Below are 20,875 nucleotides of genomic sequence, written 5' to 3'. Positions count from 1 at the left end.
ATACAGATAAAAGAAAAAACTAAAGAAAGTAATGACAGTTTCTCAACTATGTCATTACCGAAATATTGTTTCTATCACGCCATCGTCAGTTCTTACACTAATTTGTCTCCTTAAAAAAGGCAAAGCTCCTGATTCTGACGGACTTCAACCTGAACGTTTGATTTATGGTACCGCCAAACTAGTTGAGCATATGGCGTTACTTTTCCAAGCTTATATCGCGCAGCAATTCGTACCGACTGCACTAGGCGAGGGCATTGTGAAGTGTGTCCCAAAAAAGAATAAGAGCCCTCATTCTTGTGACTCAATTACAGTTTGTTCATTTATTGCAAAATTATTTGAAGAAATTCTTCTTTTAAAAATCTCGAATAAGTGTGATCATGCAGATCATCAGTTTGGTTTTCGTACAGGCCTTGGTGTTGGGAATGCACATGCAGTGTTCGTGTCTATTTTGGAGAAGTATGAGAGAGTGAAGAAACCTTTATATGTTTGTGCAACAGATATTTCTAAAGCATTTGATTCGATCCTACATTCCCAAGCTGTTTTAGCACTTTTGAGGAGTGGGGTAAACCCATTCATTTGTACCTCCCTGTGGCAATGGTATCAAAATTCTTCTGTACATTTCGGCGTCAAAATTCTTTATAACAGCCGAATTTATGTGCGTCGCGGAGCAGAAAAGGGCTCAGTGTTAAGTCCTGCAATATTTAACAATGCCATCCACTATGCAACCCGCAGAATATCGCATTTTCTTATCGAGCCATACATTGACGCAAGTCACCTTTTGTATGCAGATGACCTACTTCTGTTGTCTGATAACCTGCAATCACTGCAGGCTGCTTTGAACAGCCTTTATGCCGGGTTGTCTGACATCAGGCTGTAAGTCGCTTCAGCTAAAACTGAATTTCTCGTTTTTAGTTGTTATCACCCTCTTGATTCAAAAATTCAGGTTGGCACTGATTCAATTTTTGCCAGTGCATCTCTCAAGTACCTCGGACTTGCATTCGGGACCTCGATTCGAGAAACAAGGTCACTAACAATAAACGTGTAGAGAAAGAAGTTGAGAAAGTCCTATGGAAGTTTTTCTAGAGTTAAAGGTCAATTTGACAAAAAAAAACGGTTCGTTGACTTTATAACTCGTTTTTTGCTCCCAATATATTTTTTTTGGTGCCATTATGGAAGTTTCTTACCTCGTCAGAACGTCAACAAATTCGGTTTGTCTTTTTCAAATTTTGTAGTATTTTCTTCGTATTCCTATTTGGTCCCCTAACAGTTATATCTCCAAAAGTTACGGAGTTATTGAGATATGAGATAAGATAGGTGTTTTAGAAGGCAGATTCAGACAGTGATCTGAGCCAGTCACAGATTTTCTGTTGAGGTGTATTAATCGTTTGTAAGTCATCGTTAGTTTATTTTTTTGTGTTTGTGATGATGAGTGTCTTTATTATGTATATTTCTTTTTCCATACTTCTCTAACTGCATTTTTATAAATGTATAGAGGGTTCAAATAAATTCTTATTATCATTAAACAAATAAAGAGAAGGGCCCTTACCCTCACTTCACAAATATCTCAGTATGTTGACCCCAGTGTTTTTTGGGTAATAGTAGAAAGCAATGGTAAATTTTTTCCCTCTGAAATTTTTTCCTGCATTAGGTTCCTCATGTTTCATCAGTAAGAGTCAACCCCAAAGAGGTAGGAAAAATGACAGCCACATGATGCAGGTAAACAAGCATGGAGAGAAAACTAGGACAATATTCACTCACAGCCCCCCCCTCTCCTCCAAAGAAATTTCAGTTTTTTATACCATCTATGTTCCTTTATTAGTTTTTCCACCAATTAAAACAAATAAAATATATTTTTGTCTAATTTATTTAATTAACTTCATTATTTTTCTGGCTAACACAGGGTGGCAAACACGGTACGTAGGAGTTACGGTTATTTTAAAAATGGAACACACAACTACCAGTATTTTCGATATGTGATATTGCGCGTGCGTCAATGCAAATGCGCAAGTATGGCTGGTATTCGAAACTGGTCAAGAACTGCCAAATTTGAATCAGAGGATAGTGACATAGTCTTTGATTGGATGAAAGTGATCGCACGACTTTTAACTAATCAAGAGGCCTTTCCAACTGACGAGAAGATATTAAAAGAGAAAGTGGTGTTTCATGCCTCTAGTCAAAGCATTACTGATATCCAATAGAAGCAATATTGAGTAAAATTAGAAGTTTAGGATCTTACTGGCTCGGATATTTTCCCGCCAATCTTATTTTTCTTAAATTTTTCATTGGTTAAAAAATTAGAATTTAAGATCTTTTTATGATTTTTTTTTTTTTTTTTTTTTTTTTTTAGACAAATCTTTATTTCTTCCCTCAAAGCTTTCCCGTACTCTAAGTCACGATAAAAAAAAACTAACGAAAAGATAGAAAAAAAAACTAACGAAAATAAAAGGACACCCCTACAGAAAGGGAGGAGATATACAGAAGGGGAGGGACCTTCAGGCAACACTTGCTCACTAGACCCTCTCCCACAGGAGTATTAATAATTATGCATTAACTTTTTTTTTCTTTTTAATATTCTATCGATTAAAGCCATATCAAATGATTTTATATTTTTGTTATTATCCTTATGTTCAGCTAAGCAACGTAAGATAGTATTAACATTTTGTTTCTTGGAAACGAACTCAAGTCTCCTCAAATAAATTTCTCATAGTCTTTAACTTAGCTAGTTGGCCTACAAGAAGGTAAGAGAATGGATTCAGGTAAGAGAAAAAATCCTGGATGCGACCCTGTTGATGTGGCATTTTTTCTAATTTTCATGTATTTTAACAGCCTTCGTCAAACATAAATCATATAAAAAAAAATATTGCAATTTTCATATTATGCTGCTTAGTCATTAATTTCATTTCCTATTTCCTCCAGGGATCCTATCATATCTCAATTATAGCTTCCTATATATACTGTACAGTTGATACAACAATTGAATCACATAAGCAGTTTCATTTTATATTTTAGGCTCATATTAAACTGAAAAAATATCAAGAAATTCTTTAGAATTTTTAATATAGATTAAAAGAAAATTCCTACAATACCTGATCATAGAGATTGTAATGCAAGTAGTTCCTGAGAAGGCAATTGGTCAAAGTTGCCTGGCCATCGAAATCATTTCGAAGGGTAGAAGTACGAAGCCTTGTCAGTAAGAAGCTAAAATTAAACAAGTATATAAATATACATTAGCAAGTCAGGAGACAAATATGTATTGCACTAGCGAAGAAAATATTGCCTTTCAATACCTATCAAGGGCAGCATTGTAGTACTATATGTAGCAGCAATGTAGCACAACAACAGAAAACAATGTATAAAGAGTAATAGCATAAATGTATAAAAGTATATATATATATATATATATATATAATATATAATACATAATATATAATAGTATAAATAGTATATAGTATAAATAGCATATAGTATATAAGTATAATAGTATATAGTAATAGCATAAATATAAAGAGCAATAGTATAAAACAGTCTTCAGTGTGGTCTTAAGTATATAATTTATCTCTTTCTTCTTTCTCATTTTTCCCCGCTACTTTTTATAGAAGAAAGGTCTTAGAAACTTGGGAGGTGGCTCATTCAATTGGAGATTGGAAATTTCAGTACACATTTTAAGGATCAAAAGCGATCGAAGGGCAACCCCCCCCCTGTCCTGCCATTTTTGCTACCCTGCCCCTTAACTCCATGATATCGGACCAAAATTTTGACAATTTCCCATGTTCAGAACAGTTAAAACGTCTAACAAATATACTTCCAAGGAGGACATTACTCCCTAAAACTCCGGGTAAGGATCATAAATAATATAACTTACTCACTGTTTACGCATAGGTTTTAAAATAGAAAAAGAGGGGGAGGACTTGTTTGACCTCAGGCGTGTGATTGACTCAAAACTTTCTGAGCACTTGGTCAAAAGGATCACAGATTTTGCTGTGGATAGCCACTTGAAGGGAAGAGGCAATTTCCCCTAGATTTTGAAAAACACTTTTTTGTAGCTTCATTAAATAAATAAACCCCCCCCCCCGTACTTGGATCAAAATTTGTAATTTTTTTATCGAAAGAGAAAAATTTACCCCCCCCCCCCGCCCTACTTACATTTCTTGAATTGGCTTCTTTGGTTTTGATTAAGAAACAAAGTCCAAGTTTCTTGTTGGATTGCAGATCAAGTTTTTGAAGAAAAGCAGATTCAGGTGCTTTTAAAATGTTACTATTCCTAATATTTATTAAATGGGTTCGGACCTATTTAGAACCCCGGCTACCTTAAAAAATGTATAAGGGGAATATGGGTTTATATACTTCAAACGCCAACTGTGAAGGGAAAAGTTTTTATTTGCTTTTATCTTCATCCCAATGTCGTTCAACAGTAAAAAAGAGATAATTGAAATTAATACAACTAATATTTTCCTATGGGTTTATGTACTTAAATACGATTTTAATGAAAAAAAACAGACGGCCTTGGTGGTTTTTCCAATGAAGAATTGGGTATATTCTCCAAAAAGTTTCTGATTCTCTTTGTCTAGAGTTGAGATAGGCCAAGTTCAAAACTCGAGCACGCAAAGTTCAGAGTACGACAGGCAAAGTTCGGAGTTCGAGTAGGCAAAGCTAAAAGTTTACGATGCCACCTGTCTACAGTCAGTAGTCTCCCTTACCCAGAAAATTTAGCTTTAATGGTGAAAGCTACTACTTTAACTGTATTTTAATTATTTTACACGAGAAAACGACATACAAAATTTTATTGTAACATACTTTATTTGCTATTTAATATTATTGGCTCTTTAATCTTTCACCTCTTATAGAAGTGATAACTACTAGCACCGCAGAAATAAAGCGCTATTTCTTTGAACTAAAAAAAGAAAAAAAAACTCTGGCAGTTGAATTAAAAAGCAGTGAAAGTAAAATAATCTGAACTGCAAAAAAACAATAACCATCCATTCAAGGGGTGTATGGATAATTGTTTATTAATTCAATACCACTGATCCCGAAATAAGACAAGCAGGGTTGTGAAGTCGGCAGTTTCTTAGAACTCTGTAGTCAAGTTCGGTACTTTCTGTGCAAGTGAATCAGCGAAATTACAAATTATAAGAATTGCCAACGCCTTGAACAATTTTCAAAGAAGTTTATTAAATTCTCTTGTAGAAACTTACTCCATATAACACGAATTAAGATTTCATCTTCTAATTTTTTTTATTTCAAATAAGACGCGAAGTAATTGTGTTGCGAGAGCAACTCTTTGGTTTTGTCCCGGTTTCTTTTTTTTTTCCTATGCCACCGATCTCAGCTTATTTCTGGAAACTGGTGAGGGTCTAACCTGTGCGGTTTTTACGGAAAGTGTGGACCTCAGGCCGGATTGATGAGTATGACATTACATTTTGGAAAGCTCCGCAGAACTCTTGCCTGGGGCCAAAAAGGATGTTTTTGCTTGTCCACGAGCCAGAGCCTATGGTGTGCGAGGTGAAGTGGAGTTATATAGCCTATGTCAGAGAGGAGTATCTGAAGTTATGCAGACAAGCTTTCGTTTCATCAAACCATGTTTCTGCTTTCGAGTGGAAAGCTCCGTTCTAGCAGGCAAGCAGGCAGGCACCACTTTCAAATTGAAGATGGACTAAAATCTATAAGTGTTAAATACATGCGGCAGTTACCCAGCCCCACGGCCAATATATCTTCTTTGAGTGATAAATAGAAAAATTTACAGAAGCAAAAATGTGGCATTTTCCCACGGGTTCGAAAGTGCTGCCATCTTTTGTTTCTGCCCATTTCTGTTTGTGATTTCAGCTGAGTTTATCATTCGGTTTTTCGGACTTGGGATTGCGGTAGAGAAATGGTATCAGATGTGCCTAATAAACTTTAAAAGTTCTCTCATTTCTAAAGAAATTGGAGCTTATCCTTTGCTCCTTTCTAAGTGGTGACGTTAGAAAGTTCGCCTACGGCAAAAAATCAACTTTTGAACTAAGACAGATAGAATTTTTGACGGCAATCGATAGCTCTTGATGAGCTGATTAAAGTATATGACATCCATTTTTTGGTGTAAAAATTCCTTCATGAGGTATACCAGTTTGAAAGTTTCAATGGGTTGACAACTTCAGTAGTAAAGTAAAGTAAAGTACACACTGAAACGAAATCTAGGCCGATACAAATTGTGAAACATATAGAGGACTTGTAAGCAACAGCCGGCTGTTAGGTAATAATCACCTTTGGCAATGAGGGGTTAGCAATCTATTATTTGTTTCCAGTGTATTTGATAGTAGAACAAATTTGGTTCCAGTGGTAAGACATATAGGAGACTTTTAAGTAATAATCTGCTGTTAGGCTACAGTCAACTTCAGCGATGAGGGGTTTGCAACTATGCTAGTTGGTGTACCAATTTATTTGTTTCCGGTGAACTTGATGCCTATCACGGGAGAGGGTCTTATAAGTAAGAATTGGTTCACTTTGGGCGAGAAACGGCTGTTAGCTCATAATCATCTTCGGCAATGAGGGGTTTGCCACTTTTGCTAGTTGGTGAACCTATTATTTGTTTTTGGTGTATTTGTTTTTGTTTTTGCTGTTGTTTTTTCAACGCTGAGGAATAGCCTTTGGTCATGTGATAACTGATTGCGTTCTTGTTTGAACGTGCCGTTTTAAGAACTTCGATAGGCTGACAACTTCACCATTTAACCGAGAGTGAAGAAACAAGCAAAAACGAGAACGTAAAACAATGAGATAGTTTCGTAATAATTAATAGAATGTCATCTATGGTATTTTCATCCTGAAAAGTTAGGGATAGCTCCATAACACCAACTAGACCATATAAGATATTGTTCCGAGTTTTCATCCGTCACGATGTCTACGATTGAAAAGGATAAAGTTCAAGTGGCTGCAAAGTCAATTTAGTCCCTTCTTTCGATACTATTTTGTTGCGGTTTTTTCAATGCTGAGGAATAGCCTTTGATCATGTGATTACTGATCGATAGCGAAGAAACAAAACCAAAGTGTTGCTCTCACAACACTTTAGTCGGCGAAGCCGAACAAAGGTTGCCGCAACACTTCATGTTGCCCGGGCAACGTAGGTCTAGTTTTAATTTAGATTTTAAATACGAAACAGAAGTAAATTGTACTTTGGCTCATTCAATGTCGGAGTCAAATAATTACATTTACAAAATAAATAAATTTCAATTACGTTTTAGAAAATAAAGAAAAAAACTCATGAAGGTACTTATGAAGATTCATGCAGGGTAAAACGAATGCAATCACAACCAAAATGATTGGTGATCTTTTAAGTCTCTATTATTATCTCTCTCTAAAAGCAGCAAAGAACTCTTGTCACAAAGAGAAAAGAATAGTAAAAAAAACGAAAAGCAACACAAACTTTAAAAGAAAAAAGTCAAGAAATGAAAAACAACAAAAAAACTAAAAAAAAGTCAAAGTTAAAAGTAAAAGGAAGACAAAAGACTTAAAATATATGATTGAGTTACTCATGTTTCAATCTAGATCCGGACTAAAATATAAATCAGATTTAACAAGACAGCGAAACCTTCTGGAAATCTGACCAATAAGTCCATTTCTAAGTTTTTTATATGTTTTTTTCATGTAAATGCCGATTTTTGAATCAGGAAAAATTAAAACGAGACTTGAATATGCTCATCAAACTTCGCCAATCAATGTATAACGACCAGTAGCAATATATGTTAAATCCAAGACTAAATCCAAAACATATTTAAAAAAAATATGTTAGAACGTAGAAAATGTTTTAGATTTTGACAGAATTTCACACCATAAGAAATGAAGTCAGTTTAGGATGAAAAAATGAATCAATCACCTTCTAGCTTTATCCATTTGACCAATCAATTCAAAGCTTCTTTGATAATAGAAATAGCATCTAGCAGCCAATGTGTCTAAGCTTCTTCTGTTTTGAGAAATGACCTTTTGCATTAAGGCATCTAAAAAATAAACAGAATAAACAATTTGATCTAGAAATTTGAGCATAGGCTTCATGAACCAAATAGGTTTTTATGAAAAAATTTATGAACCAAAGAGTGTTGAAAGCGACAAGAGAGCAAAGTCAATTCTGTCTATGAAAAAAAAACTAGCACCATCTATATTTCAATTATCAAGGACAGCAAAAATGACATCTGAAGAAATCGATTCTAGTATTTTATTAAATAAAAAAAAAACAAGTTTTTTTAACTGAAAGTAAGGAGCGACATTAAAACTTAAAACGAACAGAAATTACTTCGTATATGAAAGAGGCAGCTTCCTCATCAACGCCCCGCTCTTTACGCTAAAGTTTGACTCTGTCTCTCAATTCTTCTTTTTAAAACAGTAAAAAACTTTAGCGTAAAGAGCGGGGCGTTGATGAGGAAGCAGCCTCTTTCATATACGAAGTAATTTCTGTTCGTTTTAAGTTTTAATGTCGCTCCTTACTTTCAGTTAAAAAAAACTTATTTTTTTTTTATTTAATTTCTGAACGTTTTTGAATCAATGCATGTTTTGATTTTGGCTCTCCGCAGAGGAATAATTAAAACGAAATTTGCATTTTTTTTTTTTTGGCTAAATGGCTTTCTCATAATTTTGGTCGAATGATTTTCAGAAAAAAAGAGCGGGAGAGGAAGCCTAGTTGCCCTCCGATTTTTTGGTTAATTAAAAAGGCAACTAGAACTTTTAATTTTTTACGAATATTTTTATTAGTAAAAGATATACGTAACTTATAAATTAGCTTACCTAAAGAACTTTTGTATTCTCATATTTTTATTACATATATGAGGGGGTTCGCCCCCTTGTCAGATCCTCGCTCTTTACACTAAAGCTTAAATTTTGTCCCAATTCATTAAGAATGACCCCAGAATCACAAAAGTCGTAGAATAAATAGTTGAAATTACTAAAAATACTTTAACGTAAAGAGCGAGGTATTAGGAGGAGGTGAGCCCCTCAAATGGGTAATGATTTCTGTTTGTTTTAAGTTTTAATGCTGTTCCTTACTTCCAGCTGCAAGAACTTTTTCATATTTATTTTTTCATTGTGTTTTTAAATAATGCTAGTAAATCCTGCGCTCCCTTCATGGAGATTTTCTTCCCCCATGACAAATTATCGATGGAAAGTTCCCCCAGCATACCCCCCTCTTCTCACTCCCTCCCCCAACCAAAAAAATCCTCCTGAAAACGCCTGTACACTTCCCAATAACCATTACTATATGTAAGCATTGGTCAAAGTTTGTAACTTGTTGCCCCTCCCATGGGGACTGTGGGGGAGTAAGTCGTCCCCAAAGACATAGTTATAAGGTTTTTCGACTGCGCTGAATAAAATGGCTATCTCAGAATTTTGATCCGTTGACTTTGGTAAAATAATTAGCGTGGGAGGGGGCCTAGGTGCCCTCCAGTTTTTTTGGTCAGTTAAAAAGGGCACTAGAACTTTTCATTTCCGTTAGAATGAGCCCTCTTGGAAAATTCTAGGACAACTGGGTCGATACGATCACCTCTGGGAAAAAAAAACAAAAAAAAACAAATAAACACGCATCCGTGATCTGCCTTCTGGCAAAAAATACAAAATTCCACATTTTTGTAGATAGGAGCTTGAAACTTCTTCAGTAGGGTTCTCTGATACGCTGAATCTGATGGTGTGATTTTCGTTAAGATTCTATGACTTTTAGGGGGCGTTTCCCCTTATTTTCTAAAATAACGCAAATTTTCTCAGGCTCGTAACTTTTGATGGGTAAGACTAAACTTGATGAAACTTATATATTTAAAATCAGCATTAAAATGCAATTTTTTATAGTTTTGGTTACTATGTAGCCGGGTCGCTCCTTACTACAGTTCGTTACCACGAACTGTTTGATCTAAGGCCCACTATTAAGCAAGATTTTATAATCGACCGATTAACTCAATAAAAACATTATTTTTATTTAGGGGTGGAAAACTAACCTTAGAATTTTCTTGGGTAGTGCTAGATGGTACCCATCTTTTTAGGGACGGGGGGAGATACAACTTGAGATACCCTTCTAGTCAATTTTCTGAACATTTTAGTATTATATTAGGGCCAAGAGAAAGGCAGAATATATAAAAACGAATAGAAAGTATCCAATAGAAAAAGAAGAAAAAGGATGATAAAAGAAAATGAATTTTACTGAGGGAATGGAAATCCCTTTGATGATAAAAAAAAAACATCTGAACTATTTCAAGTAGTTATTCAACAAATTTTTATTAAAATTATTTTTAAAATATTCCTTTAAATAACAATTCAATCTTGCAATATTTGAAAACACAAAAAAAAATACTTACCAGATAAATCTGCAGCCTCTTTATGCTTCCCAGTGTCCAAAAGCCTAAGCAGAAGAAGAAGGTGAAAATAAACATCCACTTCAGGTAAAAGGGGAGATGTGGACGACTTGATGCTTTGCATCCTCTGCTGAACCAAATCATCTCCAGGTACCTACAAAGGAAATAGGACATTATACAGGGAGGTTACTGAATCAAAGAAGGAAGGTTTCACCCTCCCATGACATTGGTCTAAAGGAGATCCCCCTCCAAAAAAGTGGCATGAAAATAAACTCCTTTTTGTATTTTTGCCTCCTCCCTACCTACCTGAGTTGGACCAGTTAGCATCCATAAAAGACTATTGTCAACTGTAATATAGAAAGAGCGGAATTTTCGTTAAATAAGAGAGGTGTCAACAAACGAAAAAAAAAACATTTTAAGGCCCCCGTTTAAAGTGTTTCCATGGAGCGTATAACATTTTTAAGTCCAGTTTTGCTCAAGCTGTGCATTTATATTTTCTAAAATTTGATTCCACTTCCTTATTTTAAAAATTTGTACCCAATTAGTTTTATAGCAAAATTTTTTCATTATTTTTTGTAATATCATACATGATTTTTGGCAGGGGGGGGGCTGACACAAAAACCTTAATATATTAGATAGAGAAGGACCCAAAAATTATCCCCTTTTCGTTAGTGCAAACCTACGATTATGCTATGATTAATCAAGCAATGTGCTTTATTTGGTGTTAAGTTTGTGTCGGGAAAATTTGTGTGTATACCTCTCTGCTTTACTTTTCTGCTGATGTCTGGGGTTACATTGATAAACATCTAATGTTTGCGTACTGGTACGCGTGTAGCCGAATCTTTCAGAACTAAGGGTTCATGTGGGAGAAGATAGAAGGAGAGTGTCTTTACTACAAACTATTCATTTATTCTACAAGTCTATATATATGGTTTGAAAACAAACACGAGAGAAGAACTTTACAGAAGTACTGCATGAGAAGAAACAGCTTTAAACGCTTTAGAACTTTGTATATGAATGATTTCCAAGGTCCCTTGAATTGAGGTCCTTAGAAACTCTATTCCATATTCTGCTAAAACTCGGCAATCAACAAACCAATAAACGCAGTATCCCACTTTCCAAATTCTAGAACACAAACATCGTAAATTTCGTATGTTCCGTTTCACGTTTCCAAAACCCAATGTAAATTACAACATTGACCCTAAATTGCAAATATGTCTTGTTCCAAGAATTTTATCAGAAGTTTACAAATTCCGCCACCATTTTTCAAAACCATTTTTATCAAAAATAGTTTTCCAAATACAATAAAATTTCCTTTTTAACGTACTTCATATCGACATAACAATCATTTTAAAAGTAGAACTTAAAGGATGAGAAAAAAAAATATCCACACAAAATGTCATATCATCTGTCACTTGACGAGTCTTGCAGGATCGATCCAATCGTAGATTTCTTCAGTCATTTTCTAATAGTTCTTTTATGGTTCCAAGGGGAAGTTTGTGTTCATTCGTCATTTTCATAGAAATTTTAGTAGAAGAATCAAATTGAAATGTCACTACCTTAAGTCACACTTCCAATCTTGTTCACAGAGAATTTGAGTCTTCCAGAGCTAAGGTTCAAGTGGGAGGAGATAGAAGAAGAGTGTCTTTAATATAAACTATTCATTTATTCGCATACAATTCGCCTTTTCGCTTTTATTCGAATACTATTCGCTTTTTGACTACTAAGGTCTTTTTGTAAGAAACACATTACGGAGCTGATGCAAGGACCTTAGCAGTCAAAGAGTTTTGTATATTTTATTACCCAGTTTGCAGGTTTCCCGAGAACAATTTATTTGAAGGGCCTTAAATACACCCGCAAAAGTGTTTCTCTAACTTTTCTTATTTATTCCTACCTGTCTCTACCTTTTACTTTATTTTAGGGCTTAAAAGATTTCATAGATGACAAGACTAGACTTATGTAAATTTTAACAAAAAAGGCTTTACCCTAATTCTGGGTTCCCAGTGACTTTTTCTTTAGTTCTCTTTTTCCAAAATGCAATTCCTGTTACTTTAGAAGAATTTTAAACCCTTAAAAATTTTTACTTAATTGAAAAAGTAGACTTTCAAATGCTTCAAACCTTGGTTAAACCTTGGCTCAAAACATTTTCTTGATGAATCATTTAAGCAATACGTTAAACAGTAAAAGACCTGTTTAAAATGGGGTTACTAATTACACTACAAGCAGCATGCACCTGTTGACACTGCACCCAAAGAAACAGCCTATTTTTGTTAGCTCTCAAAATTTAAATGTTATCTGGAAATTGCTAGTGTAGCTGGATAAGTGTAGCAAAGAGAGCAAAGGGTATGCCATTTGATGCATTTTGACCCAGTACCCCAAGGTACTATCCTAGGCCCCACCCTTTTTGGTCATGATTAACAGCCTGGCTAAGAACTTTCCAGAGATAGAAATTTTCTTGCAACATAATGACCTTACAACAACTCAAGGTTTTACTTTTATAACACAAAGACAGTAAAAGATCATCCAAGACCAATTCACTGTTAATGAGGGAGGGATGGTGATAGGTATTTCGAAATACCTTCCCAGTGTATCTTTGGATTCATGCCTGAGAATTTCAATCAACCTCTTCAGCTATTTTCCTAGAAAGAAAAGCATAAAATCTAGAACTTCACTGGGGTATGCTGTTATACAAGTGTCCGCTTTAATTTACAATTGTACTCCCTCTTTTTCCTTATTTCCCTCTTTTACTTTATAGTTGTTTTTTTTCAAATCTTGACAATCACTTTCTTATAAAAAGAATATACAGGGAATATACAAGATAACATGCACATTCTTAGAACATACAGAAAATATGCAAGAAAAGAAGTTGAAGAAAAGATCAAAAGGAAGCAAGAATTTTCTTTAGAGGAAAAATATTGAAGCTCAAAATAGTCATCTGTAGGGGTTTTACTCAAAGGTACGAAGAGCAAGGCTGTATCCAGAATTTCGTTCAGGGGAGGGAGAGGGGTTAGAAAAAACTTGAAAGAACGCATCAAGAATTTGTTTGTATACCTTTTTTTTATTTTTTCATGATTTAGGCAGAAATATTAGGGAGACTTTGTAACCCTCCTGGATAGTTTTGATGAATAAATAATGGAACCACAAACCTGTTCTAGGTAAGATAGTAGAAAATCCCTGTCTTTGACTGAATGAGTATAAAAGCTATGGATAATCCTCTTGAGAATGGTGTTTGTTAAGATTTTTCTAGTTGTTGGAAGGCTTCTAAGCACACGGTGGAGGAATCGAGGTTCTTTAGCCTGTATTGACTTCTCAATCTGTCTAGCATGTTCTCTAATTTCTAGAAAAAAAAATATCGAAAATTAATTAGGGTGTTACAAGGACAATTCCTCTTATGGCCCTTATGAGAGACAATCTGGTATTTATTAATCCAACTAAGCTCACAACTCCTTCATCTAAAACATGAGCTCATCAGTTACAAGAGCTTCCATAGAAGAAGACATGAATTTGATTTCACTATGGGCCTGTGAGTGGAAACTTGAATTCAACGTTTAGAAATACAAGTAAATGCACTATGAGAGAAAAAACATAATATGGCAGTACCATTTGATAGGAGGGGATGGTTCAAAATCATTTATGAGATATACATTTATTAAGAAAAGAAAACAAACACTATTTGCCATTCGCCTGCCAAGAAAGGCAATAAGCTTGTAAGGTCAAGCGAGGTTATCACCCTCAGCTAATTAAAATCACATTCATATGACGCTACTCAATACAAAAGAAACTCAACTGATGAAGGAAGAAAGGAAAAAAAGAGAAAGAGGAAAAAGACAAGAAGAAGAAAAAAATTAACAGCAAGTAAATCAGGGAAATGCCTTGAATAGAATGACAACCTGGAACGGGCCTTACATCAAAATTATTCACGAGATAAAAGAAACTTCTTTACCCGTGACTTGAAAGCCGGAAGACTAGGCACATTTTTCAAACCCTCGGGCAAAATATTCCAAACATGGGGACCACATGGGGAATCATGGGGATCATTGATTGACTCTTTGGAAGAGAGGAGAGATTTGGGAATGGTTGTTGATGAGAAACTAAAATTTAACAAACATGCACAAACAGCTGTTGCTAAAGCATCCCAGACCCTTGGCATAATCAAGCATACTATATACAGCAGATCTTCCAAAGTTAAGACCAAACTGTACAAGGGTCTTGTGTGACATTACTAGAAGTTAGGATGTGTGTTGCAACACCCCTGAACAAGGGTCATCAGCAAAAAATAGAATATGTCCAAATACAGGTAACAAAAGTTGTTGAGGGATGCAAAAATCTTGACTAGCCATCTTGATTGAACAAGCTGAAGCTCCCAACACTTGTGTACAGGCATTGAAGAAAGAATGTCATCATAACGTATAACATAAGCTCTTGCATGCTGACTCTAACTGTCAAAATCTATTTCAATTTGATGAATCCTCTAGAAAGAAGGGGCATAGTAAGAAGGTGTCCCAGAGGAGGACAAATATCAGAGTCTGTAACCACTACTTTTCCAATAGAGTTATTACCCATTAGAACAACCTTCCTGATACTGCTGTAATTGCTCCATGCATTAATGCCTTTAAAGTTGCTGCTGACAAGTGTTGGTCCATTTAGCCATGGAAGACATAGTTGGATGCAATTGAGTCAATGGTGCCCCATGATCACTAACTAGTGACTCTACAGGATTTTTTTTTTATTCAGTAAGACGATGCAATTCAAGGTAATTTAAGGTAATAAATTTTTAATCTAAAAAAAGTCATGACTAAAAAAATTGCATTTACAATACATATATACTTAGCCAACATGTCCTCCTAAAAAACACATTAGGATAGGCCTTTTAAACCAAATTTCTTATTTTAATAAATAGCAAATGTTATTAAAAATCACATTCGAAAAGCATAGGTAAAATAAATTTCTTGAAAAAAGAATGTACAATAATGGAAATGTTAATAATTTCGAGTTATATCACACACAATTTGACTACACATTCATCAAAACACTGGAAAATTTCCATAGAAAAGATACATGAAGATTCCTTAAAACAATTCTTTATAGAAATATGACATTAGCAATTGGCCTCCTTCTGTTCCTTCAGGCGTTTTGATGGACAGTGGAAGGACAAGTGCCTTCCTACTTATCTGGGCTGGAGTGAAAGGAAAAGAAATCTTCAACACCTTCACCATTCAGACAAAGAACAGAAAAAAAATCAAACGGTGCTTTGAGAAATTTAAGGTGTATGCTTCACCACAGAAGAACACAGTTTTTGCACAATATCTGTTCCAAAAACAAGACCAAACCAAGGTAGAAAGTGTAGAGAAATATATTACAGAGATGTGACCCAAGCACAGCTTAAAACATTCCATGGGACTAAGTTTAGTCCCATAAAACAAAAGATTGATACCATACCACGTTACCCAAACTGAAACAGCAATTGAAACAAACAGGAAGCAAGCAGCTCAAAGAGCAAACCTTACTATTTCTGTGGCTGAAAATATTCCCCCTACCATGTCTGTCCAGCAATGGGCAAGTGATTTCCATGTCCAGTTCAAAATCAAGACAGGAGCCCAGGTCAATATCATTCCTAAGAAGTACTTTGACCTTATTACCCCAAAGCCTACCATGAAACTGCTGAATGACATGAGGTAAGATGAGTTTTTGGATTGCAAGACTGACCAGTAATTGGAATGGACATCAAGTTTTGTGAATACTTTTGCTCCGTATAGCTTGGAGATGATGTCATCTAGAGTCCAGGTCAATATCAGTATTTAGTAGAATCTTTCAAAAGGCTATGCTTTCCTTTTATATGGACTTTGTCTCCCCCCCCCAACGTCACCAGATCCAGTCAGGTTTAAAAAAAGAGCTCTGAACCACGATATCCTTCTAAAAATCAAATTTCATTGAGATCCGATCAACCGTTTGTAAGTTAAAAATACCTCATTTTTTCTAATTTTTGAGAAACAACCCACCCCCCAACTACCCCAAAGAGAGTGGATCCGTTCCATTTATGTCAATCATATATCTAGGACTTTTGTTTATTTTTCCCACCAAGTTTCATCCAAATCCCTCCACTCTAAGTGTTTTCCAAGTTTTAGGTTTCCCCCTCCCAACTCCTCCCAATGTCACCAGATCCAGTCGGAATTTAAAATAAGAGCTCTAAGATACGATATCCTTTTAAACATCAAATTTCATTGAGATCCGATTACCTGTTTGTAAGTGAAAAATACTTAATTTTTTCTAATTTTTCAGAATTACCCCGCCCCCCCCAACAACCCCAAAGAGAGCGGATCCGCTCCAATTATGTCAATCATGTATCTGGGACTTGTGCTTATTTTTACCATCAAGTTTCATCCCAATCCCTCTACTCTAAGTGTTTTCCAAGATTTTAGGTTTCCCCCCTCCAACTCCCCCCAACGTCATCAGATCCGGTCGGGATTTAAAATAAGAGCTCTGAGACACAACATCATTCCAAACATCAAATTTCATTAAGATCCCATCACCCGCTCATAAGTTAAAAATACTTCATTTTTTTTTATTTTTTCCAAATTAACCAGCCCCCACTCCCCCCCCCCTAGATGGTCAAATCGGAAAAACGACTATTTCTAATTTAATCTAGTCCGGTCCCTGATACGCTTGCCAAATTTCATCGTCCTAGCTTACCTGGAAGTGCCTAAAGTAGCAAAACCAGGACCAACAGACAGACAGACCGACAAAATTTGCGATTACTATATGTAACTTGGTTAATACCAAGTACCATAAAAACTTATCTGGTAATTTGTCAGCTGAAATGCTACTGGTGTTAGTTTTTGAAAATGCAATTCCTATTATTTCAGGAGGATATTAAGCCAAATAATGTCTTTTTCTTAATTTAATAAATAGGCAGAATGTAAATTTGTAATTTTTTTTTAAATTATTAATCAGGATTGAGCAAATACAGGAGGTTCAAAATATCATACAAGACACTCCAAGGCATATGATAATTGGCAAAAGATTGCCAAGTCATCAATTCTGAAGGGATAGGGCAGACATTATTGACACAATCTGTATAATCAAAGGCATTGATAATATAAGTACATAACAGTTCTTCACATTTAATGACACTAACAGGACCCATTATCACCCACATAGATTATACCCCTCAATTTCAAAAAGGAAAATAGGCCAACATTCATTTTATAGCAGGGTGTGGAAGCCTTGGAATGACCTTCCACCTAAGACATTTCTAACAGATGACATAAACAGATTCAAAACAAAACTAGCAGAAACAAATTTTCAAAGTAAATCATTTTTAAATAATTTATAGTATTATTTGTCAGTGTTTGTTGTAGTTGTTATTTTCATTGATTTGTATGTGTGTATTATGTTGCCAGTATTGTCATAATTTCTATTTATTATGTTTAGTGCGACAAGCTTCAAAGCTTACCATATTTGGTATTAATAAATAAATAAATAACATTTATAAGGCAAAATATTATAACAAGGTTTAAAAAATACAACAATTTAGTTGAAAGCAGGTACTAAATTCCTTACCAAGCTGCATTAAATTAGATAGGTTCAGTTGTTCAAAAGTGTTGAAGGCAATGCTGTAACACGGGGTTTAGGGGGTTTGAATCCCCCCCCACCAATGTTTGCCTGACTTGTAAAAATGTAAGTAAAATGGATATAAACAATTTTTTTATGTGTCTATTTTTGTCTATTTAAGAAGTATATCCATTTTTTCTGAAGTGTATCTTGTATAGAAAGAATAGGCCTACCTTAATGACAGTTTTATTCACCTTACTCAACAACTTTCAAGATAGAAAAAAATTCCACATCCAGAATTTTAGCATCCAACATTGCAATCAACCATAGGCAAGACTAATGACAGATCTTAAGCTGAACTGGCCAGCCAAGACAAAAACAAAGAGAGAAAGACAAAAATAGAGCAACACCAATATTTTGCCTGTAAGAAACAAGGGATCCTCAATGCTACAAAACAAGGATGAAAACTAAAATAACCAAAATTAAATCCAAAACAAAGAAATAAAATAAGGTAAAATTATGACAGTTTACATAACTGACTTACCAATAAAGTGAATATACCATTTGATGCCTTTTTTATGCTCTTTATGAATCTAATAATTGCTTCTACTAAAAATTCAAATTTAAGCACTTTTTGAGCTCTAAAAAATGACAAATTTTCAATGAAAGTATGAGTTATTGCTTATATTCCACAAAATAATACTATGTTTTCTCAGTACCATCTTTTCTTGATCATTTCAAAAAGTAGTGCTACATTTTCTTAGTGCTAAAATTATTTAGTAAAGGACACAAAAAAAGGCATCAAATGGTATATTCACTTTATTGGTAAGTCAGTTATATGAACTGTCATAAATTTACCTAAAATAGCATATATCTATATATACAATTGTTGCAACTGTTATTGAGTGCCACAGAAGCCAAATAGAGTTGCTTCAATGAAAAAATGCAACTGGATAAAAATAAAGTAAGTGAATAAATTGTATGTTACTTTAGTTTTGTCTTTATTTTTACTGTCTATAGAACTATTTGTTTTCTTTGTCATAAGATTTATTTCTCTTTTTGTTTTTAAGCAAGACTATATTTCATCAAATAAAGACTAGAGAGGCCTGTTTGATAGGTCTAGATTAGAGGCTATTGAGAAGGAGATATGTTAAGAAAACAAATTCTAACTTTATAAAATACAGAATAATTATAGCTTACACATTTAGCATGCAGTTGAGCCCTAGTGCAAAATTATACCCCTCCCCCAGTGCAAATATATAGCTATTTCCAATAAAATTCTAGTTAATTGACTTCTTGCTATCTCAGAAAGGGTTTAGGTTAGGAAAATGAAACTTTCGGGGATGGTTCTATAGGCTAAAGTATGGCCTGGGAAGGTATTTTGAAGTACCCACCTCTACTCTTTCTCCCTCTAGAGGACCCTGAAATTTGCCTACATGACAGGTATTGAAATTTTGACAAAACAAAATTTTACCTTAATTTTCAGATACTAGTTGCTTTTTCTCTGTCTTTAGTTCTGAAAATGCAATTCCTGTTATTTGACTAGAATTTTGAGCCATATCAATGATTTTTTTTCAAAATTTAGGAAATGAATTTGCATATCTTTAAAACCTTATAAAATTGAATAAAGCAAAGTTATGCAGCTGAAAACAATTTTTTTGTACTTCATTCAAGTTGAAGATCTATTTTGCAAGGTTTTACTTTTATAACACACATATTTTTAAAGGTCATCAAAGGTCAGGGCCCTCTAGAGGGAGAAGGAGTGGAGGTAGTTTCTTCAAAATACCTTCCCAGGACATACTTTAGTCAGTAGATTTCATCCCTGAAAGTTTCATTTTCCTAACCTAAACCCTTTCTGAGATAGCAAGAATTCAATTAACTAGAATTTTACCATATTTCCTATATATTCTTCAAATGCATCTCTTTTTTTGTATCTGCAAAGTGAATCACTTGTAATTACATATGAACTGGAAAAACAAGAGTGATGGGTGGACAAATTCAGAGGAAATACACAATTCCAGCTATACAGGCCTATCTGTACATTAGGGGTTTGGGTAAAGTAGGGCCTATAGCAAGTCTTCATACAAGGTGTGTTAGCTAATTATTACCTTAAATCGCAGCTTTCTTGTTTTCTTGACAAGTTTCTTTCTTAATAGGCCTGACCTTTAATTAGATGCCAATGCCTGTTTTAGCTTAGCATGAAATATCACAAGCTTCAATTAGCAGATATATATATGTTAGTAGATTAGGCTAAATACAATCAGGAACAGTGGGTAGAAGGTCATAAAGGAGAATAAACTAGGAACTGTAGCAGTATTAACGTAATTGTATTAGGCTAGTGTGTTTCTGTCTCAAATGTGGAACCACTAAGTAGGCTATTCACCAGAGATCAGGAGCAATAGCAAATGCAAAAATTTAACTTGATGTATTTGATTTTTATCTGATTTTTTTTTTTTTTTCAAAACCTAAGCTGGCCTACAATTGGCCTTTAACTTTTAAACTAGGCCTAGCAAAAAAAATCTAAATGGCATACAGAACAATTTATTAAATTACTTCTAATTTAATTAGGCTAATATTTATCAAACTGTGTAGAAACACTAAATTTAGAACAAAAAAATTCAACTTTCATATAGGGAAGGCCAGAGCTAGATTATCTGAAATCAGTGCAAAAACACAGACTAGCACAAAAAGAGAAATAGGACAACCTTCAAAGTGTATATAATCTTCATAATAATAAGATGTTGAACATAGTTCAACATCTTTTTCTATTTCTGCTTGAATTTCAACCCCTTTGCTTTCTTGCATTTCTACATCTATGCTAACTATTCTGATCTTTGTATGACTGGCAATTTTTTAGAAAAGCTTCTGTATCTTTTGAATTTGCATCCAAACCCGTGTTGTTTTACTTGTCCGATTACTTATCTGGCTAATCCGGGCGTTTTATGAGACGTAGATGACGTCAGAGTTTACTCGGACTATCCCCTCGAACCTTCAGGATTACTTGTCCGTGGGCTTGCACTCTTGCACCC

General features: G+C 34.6%; 1 protein-coding gene across 2 annotated transcripts in view; it reads right to left on the bottom strand.

Moving 5' to 3' along the window:
• LOC136035581 (importin-9-like) overlaps positions 1-20,746 on the bottom strand; it is a 123,034-nt gene extending 102,288 nt beyond the window's left edge. For both annotated transcript variants that reach the window (XM_065717454.1, XM_065717455.1), the window contains exons 1-5: positions 20,552-20,746; positions 13,442-13,632; positions 10,299-10,449; positions 7,844-7,964; positions 3,087-3,198 (exon numbers count right to left, since the gene is read on the bottom strand). In XM_065717454.1, the coding sequence (XP_065573526.1) occupies positions 3,087-3,198; positions 7,844-7,964; positions 10,299-10,449; positions 13,442-13,632; positions 20,552-20,651 (675 nt within the window). In that variant the 5' untranslated portion in view covers positions 20,652-20,746. The remainder of the gene's footprint in view (positions 1-3,086; positions 3,199-7,843; positions 7,965-10,298; positions 10,450-13,441; positions 13,633-20,551) is intronic.
• Between the last annotated feature and the right edge of the window lie 129 nt (positions 20,747-20,875).

Source organism: Artemia franciscana, chromosome 14 (assembly GCF_032884065.1).
Source record: "Artemia franciscana chromosome 14, ASM3288406v1, whole genome shotgun sequence".
NCBI classification, from domain to species: Eukaryota; Metazoa; Arthropoda; class Branchiopoda; order Anostraca; family Artemiidae; genus Artemia; species Artemia franciscana.
The sequence above is the reverse complement of the archived record's forward strand: the minus strand, read 5'-3'. Positions and strand labels throughout refer to the sequence as shown.